The sequence below is a fragment of the Penaeus chinensis genome, chromosome 28 (genome assembly GCF_019202785.1).
Source record: "Penaeus chinensis breed Huanghai No. 1 chromosome 28, ASM1920278v2, whole genome shotgun sequence".
Lineage (NCBI taxonomy): Eukaryota > Metazoa > Arthropoda > Malacostraca > Decapoda > Penaeidae > Penaeus > Penaeus chinensis.
The window spans coordinates 18,960,906-18,974,463 of record NC_061846.1 but is presented as its reverse complement, the minus strand read 5'-3'; the positions used below and the strand labels follow the sequence as shown (position 1 = coordinate 18,974,463).

Genomic DNA, 13,558 nt, shown 5'->3' with positions numbered 1-13,558 from the left:
TTTATGGTTGAGGTGGCCGGGGGTGATTGCGGGGTTACTGGTTAGGGGTTTAGTGCTGGGGTTGGTAGGGTGTGATGGTTTCGTTTTGTATAGGTGTTAGGGTTTGGTTTGTTGGGCGGGTAGATCGGGACGGTGTGTTGGCACTGGCGGGTTAATTGGTTCGGGGTTGGGGGGAGGGTTGGCGGGTTGGCGGTGGGTCAGTGGTGACTGGGGCCGGGGGTAGTGTTGTGGTTGGGTGGTAGTTCCGGGGTGGCGCTGATTTGCGGTGATCTGGGGGGGTTGGGTGGTTTCGGTGGTACTTTACGTTGGGATATGGGTTTGGGTATTTGGATTGGTTTGAGGGTTTCGAGGGTGGTGGGGGGTTGGTCTAGTGGTGTGGGGGGGTATGGTGTGGGGTGAGGTGGTTGTGGGGTGCTTCTGGGTGAGGGGTGTTGGGTTTAATCGTGGGTGTGGTTCTGATAGGCGTGTGGGCGATGGTAGTGATGGGTGTAGGTGGGGGTATTGGTTGAGGTGGCGGTGTTGGTGGTCGGAGGGGGAGGGCGGTTGGCGTTGTTGGGGTTTTAGGTAGGTGAGGGTGGGTGGGGTGGAGGTGGTGGTTTGGATGAGGAGGCGCGGTGGGTGGTCGGTGGGGTTTGGTGGTTGTGGGGGTTGCGGTGGGGCGGCTGGTTGGGGTTCGAGGAAGATGTGGGTCGGTGGTATAGTGTGTGTTAGACGGGTGTCGGAGGTGGTTAAGGGTTGGGAGGTTATGTCGCGGGGATGGGAGTGTATGGGTGCGGGGGTAGGTTGCGGGACTGAAGGCTGGTGTAGTGGGGGGGGTTATGGCTTGCGTTCGGTTACGGTGGGTGTGGTTTTTTCGGGGTTGTGGGGGGGGGGGCTTGGGCTTATTTTAGTGTAGCGTGTTGTGGTGGGTGGTTTGCGGGGGTGGGGTGAGTGGGGTTTGCGGTGGTTGGTTGTAGAGGGCTGGAGGGTTTTGGGGGTGGAGCGTTCAGGTAGAGAAGGTTTGGGGTGGGTTAGTTTCTGCGGGGTTGGTGGGGGTCGTGGGAATGGATGTAAGGTTGAGTGTGTGGTGGTTGTGTTGTTGGTTTGTAGGTATGTTGGGGTAGGCGGGTGGGGGTGTGGTGGGAGGGGTGGTCTTGTACTAGTGTGCATTTGTCGGGGTTGGAGACTGAGTGTGTTAGGGGGTTTGGGTGTAGGTGGATTGTTCGATGTGGGGTGAGTGTGGGTGTTTTGGTAGTGGTGATTGGTTGGATTGGGATGGTTGGGGTGGGTTGAGGGGTGGTGTGGCGGTTGTCGGGGTGGTGTAGGGGTGGGAAGTCCGTGGGTTTTGGCGGGGGGGTTCTTGTGAGGGGAGGAGGTTTGCCTGGAGTTTTTAGGGGGTGGTGCGGGTGGTAGAATGGGGGGTGTCGGCGTGAGGGTGTTGTGGGTGGGTTGGTGTTGGGGTTCTTTGTGGGGTGCAGCTGTTGTTGTCTGTGGACGGGTAGGGTGTGAGGTGTGGATGGTGTGGGTGGGCGGTTGGTGTGGTGTTTTTTGTGAAGTGCGGTTTTGTAGTGGGGGGAGGGTTAGAGCGATGGTGGCCGCGGTGGGGGTTGTGTCTGTCTTTTGTTATGGGGCGGTCGCAGGGGTGCAAGGTTTAATGGGTGGTAGTGAAGGGAGAGGAGGAGGTTAGAGGGGAGAGGGAGGAGGATGGGAGGGAGCGGGATGAGGGGAAGGGAGGGAAGGGGAGACGGGAAAGGGAAGTGAGTGAGGTGATATCGATCGGGAAAGAAAGCGAATGAAGAAAGGGGAGAATGCGAGAGGGGAACACGCATTTGCGGGGGGGGGGGGGGACTGAGGAGAGGAAGAGGGTAGAGGAAGGAGGACGGGAGAGAGACGAGAGAGAGAGAGGAGAGCGACGATGAAGAGAGACGTAAATGAGTGCGAGAGAAGGAGAGACGAGGAGAGATGAGAGAGTGAAGAGAGAGAGAGAGGAGAGAGAGAAAGAGAGAAATCAAAGAAAATACGGAAAGACAAACAGATGAACAAAAACACATAACAAAAAACAGACATAAAAAACAGGGAAAAAGGGTTAAAAACATAAACATAAAAAAAAAAAAAAATAAAAAGAAAAAGAAAAGACAAAAATAAAAAACCAAAAAAATTCTAAAAAAAAGATAAAAAGAAAAAAAAAGAAAAAAAAAAAAAAAATAAAAAAAAAGGGGAGGGGAGAGGAGAGATGGAGAGATTGGGGAGGAGAGAGGGGGAGGGAAGGGGGAGAGAGGGGAGGAGGGAGGGGAGGAAAAGGGGGGGAAAGGGGAGGAGGAGAGGGGAGGAGGAAAGAGAGAGAGGGAAGGGGAGGAGAGAGGAGAGGGGTGAGAGGGGAGGAGGAGAGGGAGAGGGGAGATAAGGAAGGGAGGAGAGAGGGGAGAGAGGGGAGAGGGGAGGAGGAGAGGAGAGAGGAAATAGGGGAAGGAGAGAGGGAGAGAGGAGAGGGAGGGGGGAGGTAAGGAGAGAGGGGAGAGGGGAGGAGGAGAGGAGAGAGGAGATAGGGGAGAAGAGAGGGGAGGGGGAGGGAGGAAGGAAAAGGAAAGGGAAGGGGGGAGAGAGGAGAGACGAGACGGGGAGGGAGAGAGGGGAGGAGGAAAGGAGAGGGAGATAGGGGGAGAGGGGAAAAGAGGGGAGGAGGAGGGGAGAGAGGAGATAGGGGGAGAGGGGGGAGGGAAAGGAGAGAGGAATAGGGAGGAGAGGGAGGGGAGGGGAGGAGAGAAGAGAAAGGGGAGGAGGAGAAGGAGAGGAGATAGGGGAGAAGAGGGGAGCGAGGGGAGAGGGGAGGAGGAAAGGAGAGAGGAGATAGGGGAGGAGAGAGGGGAGAGAAGGGAGGAGGAGAGGAGGGAGGGAGAGGGAATAAAAGGGAGGCGATAAGTGAAGGGTTGCAAGCATTGTTCCCCTTTGTGGGATCCAGTGGTCTAAGAGCCCATGCGCGCGCGCGGGCCCCCCAAACACCGGCTGGTATTTGAGCCGAAGGGGAACCGCGCCTGACTAAGGGGGCTGGGTGGTGAGCGATCTTTTGTGCCGGGAAGGAGGAAGTACTCGATCCGGGCTGCTTGAGTGTGACTTGCGTGCGAGAGGGAGTGTTTGCCGATGCACGGTGTTTGTTGGTCTTTGGTTTGTTTGTTTGTTTGTTGTTTTGTTTTTTTTTTTTTTTGTATGAATGTATGTTTTTTTTTTTTTTTTTTTTTTTTTTTTTTTTTTTTTTATAAATGTCTGTTGTGTGCACGTTTGTCTTTAGGCTCTCTCTTTCTCTCGATCTTTCGCTGTTTTTTTCTGCTTCCCTCTTATCCCCCCCCCCTCTCTCTCTCTCTAACTCCTCTCTTCTCTCAACTCTCTTAACCTCTCTCTCTTAACTCTCTCTCTCTTCTCTAACTCTCTCTCTCTCTCTCTAACTCTCTCTTCTCTAACTTTTCTCTTCTCTCTCTCCTTCTCTAACCTCTCTCTCTCTTCCCCTCTAACTCTCTTCTCTCTCTCTCTCTCTCTCCAATCTCTCTTTTCTCTCTTCTTCTTTCTCTCTCGCGTCTCTCCTTTCTCTCTCTCTCTCTCTTTCTCTCTCTCTTTTCTCCCCTCTCTCCTCTCTCTCTTTCTCTTTCTCCTCTCTCTCTCTCTCTCTCTTTTCCCTTTTTCCCCATCCTTTTTCCCCCCCCCTCACTTCCACCCTCCTCCTCCCTCCTCCTCCTCCCTCGCATACCCTGTTTCACTTTTGATCTCTCTTTAATCCTGGCCCTCTGCGTTACGGGATGGATGTCGGTAAAGGGAGGATGGAGGGGATGGAGGGGATAGGGGGATAGGAGGGATTGGGGGCATCATCCCGGTCGGAAGGATCTTGTTTTCCAAAGGGTTTTTGAATCGTTTGTTTTTTGTTTTCATTATGTTGTTTGACTTGATTGTTTTTGCTGTTGTTGTTTTGTTATGTTGTATTTTTTTTATTATTATTTTTATTTATTATTATTATTATTATTATGTATTAATATTATTTTATTTTGTGTTATTATATTTATTTATTAATATTATTTATTATAATCATTATCATTTCTTATATTATTATTTTTCATTATCTTTTTATATCATTATCCATTTCATTATCTTATCATTATCATTATCATCTCATCATCTTCTCATACTTCATTATTTCTAATCCCTTTATTTATGTTTTTCTTTTTCTTTTTTTTTTTTCAAGTAAAACTGACTAATGAAAAGATGGTGCGCTTGGGTTTAGTGAAAAGTACACACGTTTATATATGGATTTTGTCGTCGGGCGTGTGTGTGGAAGTGTACAATAGTGAGGTGTGTTTAGGTATGTTTAAATGACATAATGTAGGGTATTTTGGAGAAAGAAAGTTGACAGAGGAGAAGAGAGAGAAAAAAGTAAGAGGGAAGATAGGGTAGCGGTTGGAAAAATGACTGATAATGTGTTTATATATATATATATATATATTTATATATATAAATTATCATATATATTATATATATATGATAAATATATTTTTATTTATATTATTATATATAATATATATATATATATTATATATATAAGGAGAGAGAGAGAGAGAGGATTGGGGGAGGAAGGAGAGAGAGGAGAGAGAGAGAGAGAGAGAGAGAGAGGAGATAGGGAGAAAGAGAGAGAGAGGAGGAGAGAGAGAGAGAGAGAGAGACGATGAGAGAGATAGAGTGGGAGGGAGCAAGGAGAGAGAGAGAGGAGAGAGAGAGAGAGAGAGAGAGAGAGAGAGAGAGAGAGAGAGAGGAGAGAGAGAGAGGAGGAGATAGAGATAGAAATAGAGATAGATAGTGATAGTAGATAGATAGATAGATAGATAGTATAGATAGATGGGATGGAGGAGAGAAGAGATGTGCGTTTTTCGATTTTATAGAAACTCTCGGCGTGGGCTTTTAAAAAGGTACAGGTGTCTGGGAGATTGTTGAGTGTTTTAACCGTTTTCTGTTTGGGGATTTTGATTTTCTCTGGTACTACCGGCGGGTGAATTGTGTCATAAGACTGAGGTTGTTTTGATGTATTTAAAGGGGAATGAAAAACTTCTGCCGGGAAAAGTATGTAGTAAAAAATACAGTGTATATATATAATATATTATATTATATATATATTATATATTGTATGTTTTATTTTTTGGGTTATTTTTTTTTAATTTTTATGTATATAATATAGGGTATATATAAATATTTGCATATTATATATTTATCATAAAACACCACATCTGTACAACCACACACAACACACCCACACACGCGGCGCGCGCAAAAACACACACAAACATCGGACAACCTAAAGACATACGGGTGCTTGGCAACACTGCTGGGTGACGGCAGGTGTGTGTATGTGTGTTTTCCCGTTTTGGTGTGTTGTGTGTGTGTGTGTGTGTGTGTGTGTGTGTGCGTGGTATGCGTGTGTATGGTGTATTTTATATTTGAAGTTGATGTATTTATATATACAATATTATGTATATGTTATATATTATATAAAATGTGTGTTTGTGTGTGTGTGTTGTGTTGTGTGTTTTGTGTGTGTGTGTAGTATGATTACATACAGTTGCCATACAAAAATATAATCCTACGGCTAACTATGCCTGACCCCCCGCCGCCGCTCCAGCCCGGCCCCGACCGCGAGCGGAAGTGGCCGCGGGAATTCGCGTCCTGAAGCGCGGACTCCCAAGGGCGCAGCGAAGCGACGGCATGTGTCTGCAAGTGAGCAGAGGCGCTTTCTTTAAAGGGGAAGCAGTGGCAGGCGCCGCCCGGACGTGGCTCGGGAGGAACACCAAAGTGCAGAGGGAGGGGGGGGGGGGGGGGACGGCCTTCGCTCCGCGGTCCGTGGAACCTAATGAATTTTGATGGAGAGCGAGCGCACGGCCGGACTTGCTTGCTGTTGCTTCTTTCTGGGTTGCTTGTTTTGGGTTGTACTTATTTGCTTACTTTCTTTTGACTTGTGTCTATTTGCCCACACACACACACACACACAACACACACACAACACACACACACACACACACCACCCCACACACACCCCACCACAACACACGCTTACACTGTCTGTATCTCTAAAAAAAAATTTGTTTATCTAATTATAAATATAATAAATTTTAATATATTTTATTTATTATATATTATAATAATTTTAAAAATTATATTTAAAAAATTATAACTATAATGAGTTTATTGTCAATGGGAGAGGTGCTCTTCTCCTCTATTTACCTTTAACAACACTCTCACTCATCACTCACTCACTAAATCACTAACTCACTCTCTCTCCCTACAACAACAACACACATCACTAACTTAACTCACCCAATAACTCACTCACTACTAACTCTCTCACTCTCTTCTCTCTCTCTCTCTCTCTCTCTCTATCTCTCTCTCTAATCTCTCTCTCCCTCTTCTCTCTCTCTCTCTCTTCTCTTTTTCTCTTCTCTCTCCAAATTCCTATTCCCATTCAATTCCACATTCCACCCCCTCCACACAAACCACAACCCAACTCAACCCACTCACCCCCCCACCCTACCAATCCTACACACCCCACCTCCACCTCCTCCTTTCTTAACACTAACTAAACACCAAAAAAAAACAACAATAAAAACTAACACATAAAAAAAAAAAACACAAAAAAAACAATAACAAATAAAAAACACAAAAAAAAAAAAACACAAAACAAATAAATAAAAAATACCCAACACAAAAAAAATAAAACCAAAAACCAAAAAAAAAACAAACAACCAAAACCAAAAACAATAAATAAAAAAAAACAAAAAAAAATAAAAAACAAACAAAAAACAAAAAAAAACAAAAAAAAAAAAACAATCAAACAAAAACCCCACAAAAATAAAAAAACCAACAAAACAACAACACCACAAAAAAAATAACAAAAAACAAATAAACACAAAACAAAAAAATACAACAATATCATATCATCCCACTCAAACATCCCCTTAAATCATTCATAATATAACTAAACCCATCTCTCAAAATACCTTAACCCTTAAATCAATATCCATCATCCCTTATCACTCCCATCCATAACCCCCCAATCCACACAACAAAACACAAACCTAATATAATAATAATCTTAATTCCCTTTTTTTTTTTCTCAATTCTTTCTATTCTTTCATTCTTTCAATTTTTTCTCATTCAATTTTCCCTTTCCATTACTTTTATCCATAACTTTTCCCCTTCTTATTTCTCCATTCCCTTTTAACCTCTTTTTTTTCTATTTCAATTCTTTTCCCCTTCTTTTCTATTCCTTTTCCATTTTTATCTTTTTTATTCCTTTTTGCTCTTTTTATTTTTCTCATTCTTTTCTCTTTTTTTTTATTCATTTTCCCTTTTTTAATCTTCCCTTTATTTCTCTTCTTTCTCAATACTTCCTTTCTTTTCACTTTCTTTCCTTTATTCACTTCCTTTTTTCTCTTTTTCCTTTTATATTCTTTCTTCCATAAATCAATACTTTCTTCCACTTCATCATATTCTCCTCCCTCCACACAAACCTTTTCCACCTTCACTTATCCTCAACCTCTCTTTCTCTCCCTCCACCTTCCCCTCCTATCCCCTTTCCTTCATCTCTATCCCTCTATTCTCCTCTCCTCCCCCTTCCATTATCCTTCCCAATTCCTCCTTATCATTCTTCCTTCACTATCATCTTCATCTTCTCTTCATATCCCCCTTCCCCCTCTTCTCTTATTCCTCCAATCCCTCCTTCCTCCCCCCACCTTCCACACCCTCTCCCTTCATCTTCTATCTCTCTCCCTTCTCATCCCTCTTCTTCCCTCCTATCCACATTTATACCCCCATACTCCTTTCATTTCTCCCCCTCTACTCCCCTTCCTTATCATTCCCTTGTTCCTCCTTATTCTTTCTTCCCCACCCAACACCACTTCCTAACCAACAACTAACAAACAAAATCAAAACATTAAATATAATATAACTCAATTCACACATAACAAATACACATCACAAAAAAAAACCACTACCTACACCATAACACTTCCCATAACACATCACACTCATCCCAACACTCTCTCTCCTCACACACACACACAATCACACACACACAACACAAACACATCACACTCACACTACTCTACACTACACTACTCACACAAAAACTAACAATCTATTCTCACAAAATATTAATCTAACTAACTCTAACTATAATCACAATACTACTTAAACACAATAAAACTTCAAAATCACAATACTCTCTATACACAAACCTTTCCCACTCTATTCTCCCACTCCACACCAATCCCCCCCCACATAATTTTTCACTCATAAAGCAGGACACTTTATGATTTATATTTATATTATCCCTAATTCCTCTCATCATCTATTTCATTACCTTATACTTTGCTCTACAAGTAATACGTATTTACCTTTATATAAAATAAATATATCTATATCTCTAATAAAAAACTACTCTATCTATACATCATCAAAATCTATAAAAAATTTCACACCAATACACAAAATCAACCATTCCTATTTAAATCTATACCGACCTTATTAATCTTATTTTAAATTAGTGATTTATATTTTTTAGTGTTGTGAGTGTTTGTTTTATTTATTTTTTATATTTTTTGATTTTTTTATATTTATATTTATCAAATAACTTCCCATCCCTTCATCCTCAGTATAATCACATAACTTAGTCAACCCCCCATCACTCCATCACTCCCTCCTCTCTCCCTCACTATTCGTTCTCCGCTCTCCAACAAATCATTATTTTCCACTTACGCCTTATCGAAGGTGCTTCCCCCTCCCCTCTCCGTCTGCACTATTATTACACCTATCCCCTAACCTTTCTTCTTTCCTTAACCCCAAACCTCAATCGTCTTCTCACTTTATACCATTCCTACTCTATCATCTCATTTCATTCCGCTCTTCCTTCCTCTCTTCCCTTTCCCAATATCTTATTGTCGTTTGATTTTTTTTTTTTTTTTAATATAGAGAAGCGGCATTCCTGTACTTTCATCCTCGAATATAAAAAGCTTCGGGGGGTTTTTCAGTGGGCTAGTTTTAATCCTACTAGGTCTTTACTAGTTTATATTTATGGTGCTACTTTCTTAAATTCATCCATACCCCCCCACACACACAACACCCACACACCACCACACACACAAATTATAATAATATATCACTTACCTAAACATATATAATTGAAATAAACATACTATCCTTCTCAAATATATTAATACAAGACATACACACGATCTCACCGCCCACACACACACACACAACACACCCCACACCCACACTCCCGCATACACACTACACACCCCCTGCCTTCACCGAGCGAGTGTAGCAAGCACAATAAATTTTCTTATATTTTTTCGCTTTGAGATTGTGTTTTTGAGTGTGTGCTCTCTCTCGCGATGTTTTTTGTTTTGTGTGTGATGTGAGATATTAAGATGTTTGTGAATCTATGATATATTATAATATGCAAATATATATATATATACATATCTATATAATATATATATTTCTACATTATATATAATACAATATATATATAATCTTATAAATTTTAAAAATATAAAATTAATTGAATTTACATACATTCCTATCCTCGGCCTACGTTGATTCATACTATACATAAACAAAAACACACATTCTTATGAACACAATTCACGCCGCGGTTAGTCTCCAGATACAATCATAATCTACAAACAACCGCACGCGTTCAGAAACACACAACAATTCCTTACACCTTTAACTTTAAACAGCCCACGCTGATCGTTTACTAAAAACCTGTACAAAGCACGAATCTCTTCTCTCTCTTATTATCTATTCTCTCTATCTAACTATCCTATTATCTTCTAATATAATCTATTCTATTTCTATCCTCTATCTCCATACTCTCACTCTCTCTTCTCTTTCTTCTTCTCTCTCTCTTCTCACTCTCTCTCTCTTCTCCACTTTCTCCTTTGCGTCCCTCAATCTCTCTCTTCTCTCTTCTGTCTCTCTCTCTCCTTCTCTTCTCTCTCTCTTTCTTCCCTATCTCTCACTCTACTCCTCTCTTTCTCATTTCTCTCTCTCTCTCCTTCCGTCCTCCCAATCTCTCTATCTCCTCTCTCTTAATTATTATATAAATATATATTATTATATAATAATATATAAATATATATAATATATTTTTAATATATATATAATACGATATGTATAATTTTTTATATAAATATAATAATATACTATATATATACACATTTATCAGTCTATTTTTCTCAACCGCTATCTATCTTTCTCTCTTAGCTTTTTCTTCTCTCTCTCTCTCTGTCTACTTTCTTTCTCCAAAATACCCACTACATTATAGTACATATTTACAGACATCTAAACAGCACCTCACTAGTGTACACATTCCACACACAGCGCACGTACACATATCCATATATAAACGTGTGTACATTCCACTTAACCCAAGCGCACACATGCTTTTCATTAGTCAGTTTACTTTGAAAAGCAAAAAAAGAAGAAGAAAAAACACTAAAATAACAGGGATTATGGAAATAATGATAGTGATGATGATGATGTGATGATGATGATACTGATACTGTAATGATAATGATAATGATAAAGATAATGATAATGCTAATGATACACTAATGATCTGATAATGATTAGATTATAATAATAATATTAATAATAAATGATAATAACATCAATAATAATAATAATATAATAATAATAATAATAATTAATAATAAATAATAATAATAATAACAAAAATAACAACAGTAACAAAACAACAACAGCAAAAACAATCAAGCTCATAACAACAGTAATGACAACAATAACAAATCGATTCCAATCCATTACCGGGAGAGACAAGAGTACCTTCCGACCGGGATGATGCCCCCAATCCCCTCCTATCCCCTCCTATCCCCTCCTATCCCCTCCTATCCTCTCCATTACCGACATCCTATCCCGGTAACGCAGGATGCCAGGATTAAAGAGAGATCAAAAGGTGAAAGCGGATGGTGAGTGCGAGGGGAGGGAGGGAGGGAGTGAGGGAGGGAGGGGGTGGAAGTGAGGGATGGGGAAAGATGGGGAAAAAGGGAAAAGAGAGTCGATAGCGATAGAGAGCCTGATAGAGAGAGAAAGAGAGAGAGAGATGTGAGAGAGAGAGAGGATGAGAGAGAGAGAGAGATAGAGATAGCAAGGAGCGGACTGCGAGATATATAAGAGGAGCGAGGAAGAGCTCATGGTTTATATCTATATAGAGTTAGAGATAGCTTTTTATAGATGTCGAGATATAGAGTAGATAGATCTAGAGAGCTATATCTAACGCTTTATCTATCTTATATATAATCTGCTTATATATATAGATAGTTATAGCTCTATCTATATCTAAATATCTAGATACGAGTATCATCGATTTCTCTATTAATTCTCTTACTTATCTCTCTAAATCATCTATCTCATTTTTTTTTGTCAAATATTTCCTCTCCACCCACATTCCTCATATCTACTCTATATACTACACTCCCACGATCCCATACCAAACACAAAACCCCCCTCACCCCCCCACCCCCCCCCCCCCCACCAAACCCTCCCTCACCACCCCCCCCCCCCCCCCCCCCCCCCCTTTCCCCCCACCCATATCAACTTAACACTCATTCGCACTACACACTCAATCTGGTTTCACTCTTCTTCTCATATTCCACAATCATATCTCACCCCCTCCCAAATTACAGGGCGGGTCCATCGGGCTCAACAACATGTTGATTGTGGTCGCTCTCGCTTATGGGTTTAGTACATGGATCCCCGAATGTGTAATCAAGTTTGCCCCTTACATTTATTTAATTTTATATTGCCTACCTTTATTCCCTCTCCTCTCTCTCCTACCTACAACATCACAACAACCCACAACAAACATAAAACATCATACCACAAACCTCAAAAAAACAAACACAAAAACACAAAACACAACACCACACAAAAAACAACAAACAACCATAAACCACAACTAAAACACACCAAAACAACACCACAAAAACAAAAACAACACAAATAACTAAACAAACACACATCCACCACACATCAACAACAACATCTCTCAACAAACCAAACTCACCACTTCCAAACCAAAAACATACCACAAACTTACCTCAATCACACCACCATTCCCAATACACTCACCCCTCAACCTACAACTCACTACTACCACTCCCTCACTCCTTTCTCACTATTCCCTATCTCCATCATCTCCAAAACTCTACATCCACACTCATTAACTCCAAACTTCACACCACTCCATCCTCCCTTCTCCCTTCTTCCCCATTCCCTCTCTCCTCCTCACTCCTCTTCTTTACACACCCTATTCCTTCCTCTTCTCAAACATAAACCATTGTCTCGCCTCCCCTCTTCTCTTCCCATATCCTCACTTCCTCTCCTCCTCCCTACTCCCTCTCCCCCCTTGTCCCTACTCCCCTCCTTTCCTGCTGTCTTGGAATTATTTGCCTCTCTAGACTTAACACTCTATCATTATTATTATCATACTTATACCACTCCCACTTTTAATTACACACTCACTTCCAAACTTTAACTACTAACTATAAAAAATTTAATTAATTTTTTATTATATCTTTTAGTCTACCTAACTTTTAATCAAAATTTCAGAAATAATTTTTATTATAATAATAACAATGCTCTCTTCTCCTCTCTCTCTCTTCTCTTCTCTCTCTTCTCTCTCATTCTCCCAAAATTCCTCTCTCTTCTCTCTCCTCTTCTATCTCTCCTCTCACCTTCCCTTTCCTCTTCCCCTCTTCCCTCACCGAAATGCGTTGCCCCCTTTGAATTCTCCCTTTTCTTCATTGCTTTTTTTCCCATCAATCACCTCCCCTCCCTTCCTTTCCTTTCCCTTCCCCCCTTTCCCCTTCCCCCCCCCTTTCTCCCCCCTTTCCTCCTCCCTCCCCCTTTCTCTTACCTCCCTCCTCTCCCTCTCTACCCTCCTCCCTCCTCCACCCTCTTCAACTCTCCTCCGTTCCCCTCACCTCACCTTTCACCCTCCCTTCCCCCCCTCCACCCCCCCCCCCCTTTCCCCTCTTCAGAACAAAAACCTTTTTCCCACCCCTTACCTACCTCCCTTTTCTCCCCTCTATTCAGCCCGCAAGTAAGAAAACTTATTTCCTCCCCCTATACAAAAAAAAAAAAAAAAAAAAAAAAAAAAAAACTAAAAAAATTGTCACGCCCTTGGCTTTCCTCCATATTTTTTTTTTTTTTTTCTTATCCATTTTTCCCCCTCACTTATGGAATTGGGGGGAAAAATAGGAAAATGCTTTTGCCCTTGACCGATATTGGAAAGCGTAAATGGATCTAGATGGGATTTTAGGGAAAATTTTCGTTAAAAATGACCCTTTTTCTCTCTTTTTTTTGGTGTGCGTTGTGTCGTTTTTTGCCATTTCCTTTTTTTTAAAATCTCATATTATAATCACTGTAATTATCATTATTTTTTTTATTATCATTATATAATATCATTATTACTGATTATCATTGTTTTTATCTTTGTCATTGATAGTAGTAATATAAAAAT

General features: G+C 41.4%; 1 protein-coding gene across 1 annotated transcript; it reads right to left on the bottom strand.

Annotated features, from left to right (window-relative positions):
* Window positions 1-300: 300 nt before the first annotated feature.
* On the bottom strand, window positions 301-10,944 carry LOC125039991 (extensin-like). The gene is made up of 4 exons (XM_047634397.1): window positions 10,939-10,944; window positions 5,615-5,721; window positions 1,140-1,467; window positions 301-798 (listed from the first exon to the last, which is right to left on the bottom strand). The coding sequence occupies exons 1-4, from the start codon at window positions 10,942-10,944 to the stop codon at window positions 301-303; spliced, it is 939 nt and encodes a 312-aa protein (XP_047490353.1).
* Window positions 10,945-13,558: the final 2,614 nt, after the last annotated feature.

What these genes read in the sequence shown, in the direction of transcription:
- LOC125039991 (XM_047634397.1), bottom strand. An exon ending in GGCTGGAGCGGCGGCGGGGG is followed by an intron (nt 1,468 to 5,614) that starts GTCAGGCATAGT and finishes ACCCGTCCACAG; the next exon opens with ACAACAACAGCTGCACCCCA. An exon ending in ACCCCGACAAATGCACACTA is followed by an intron (nt 799 to 1,139) that starts GTACAAGACCAC and finishes CCACTACACCAG; the next exon opens with CCTTCAGTCCCGCAACCTAC.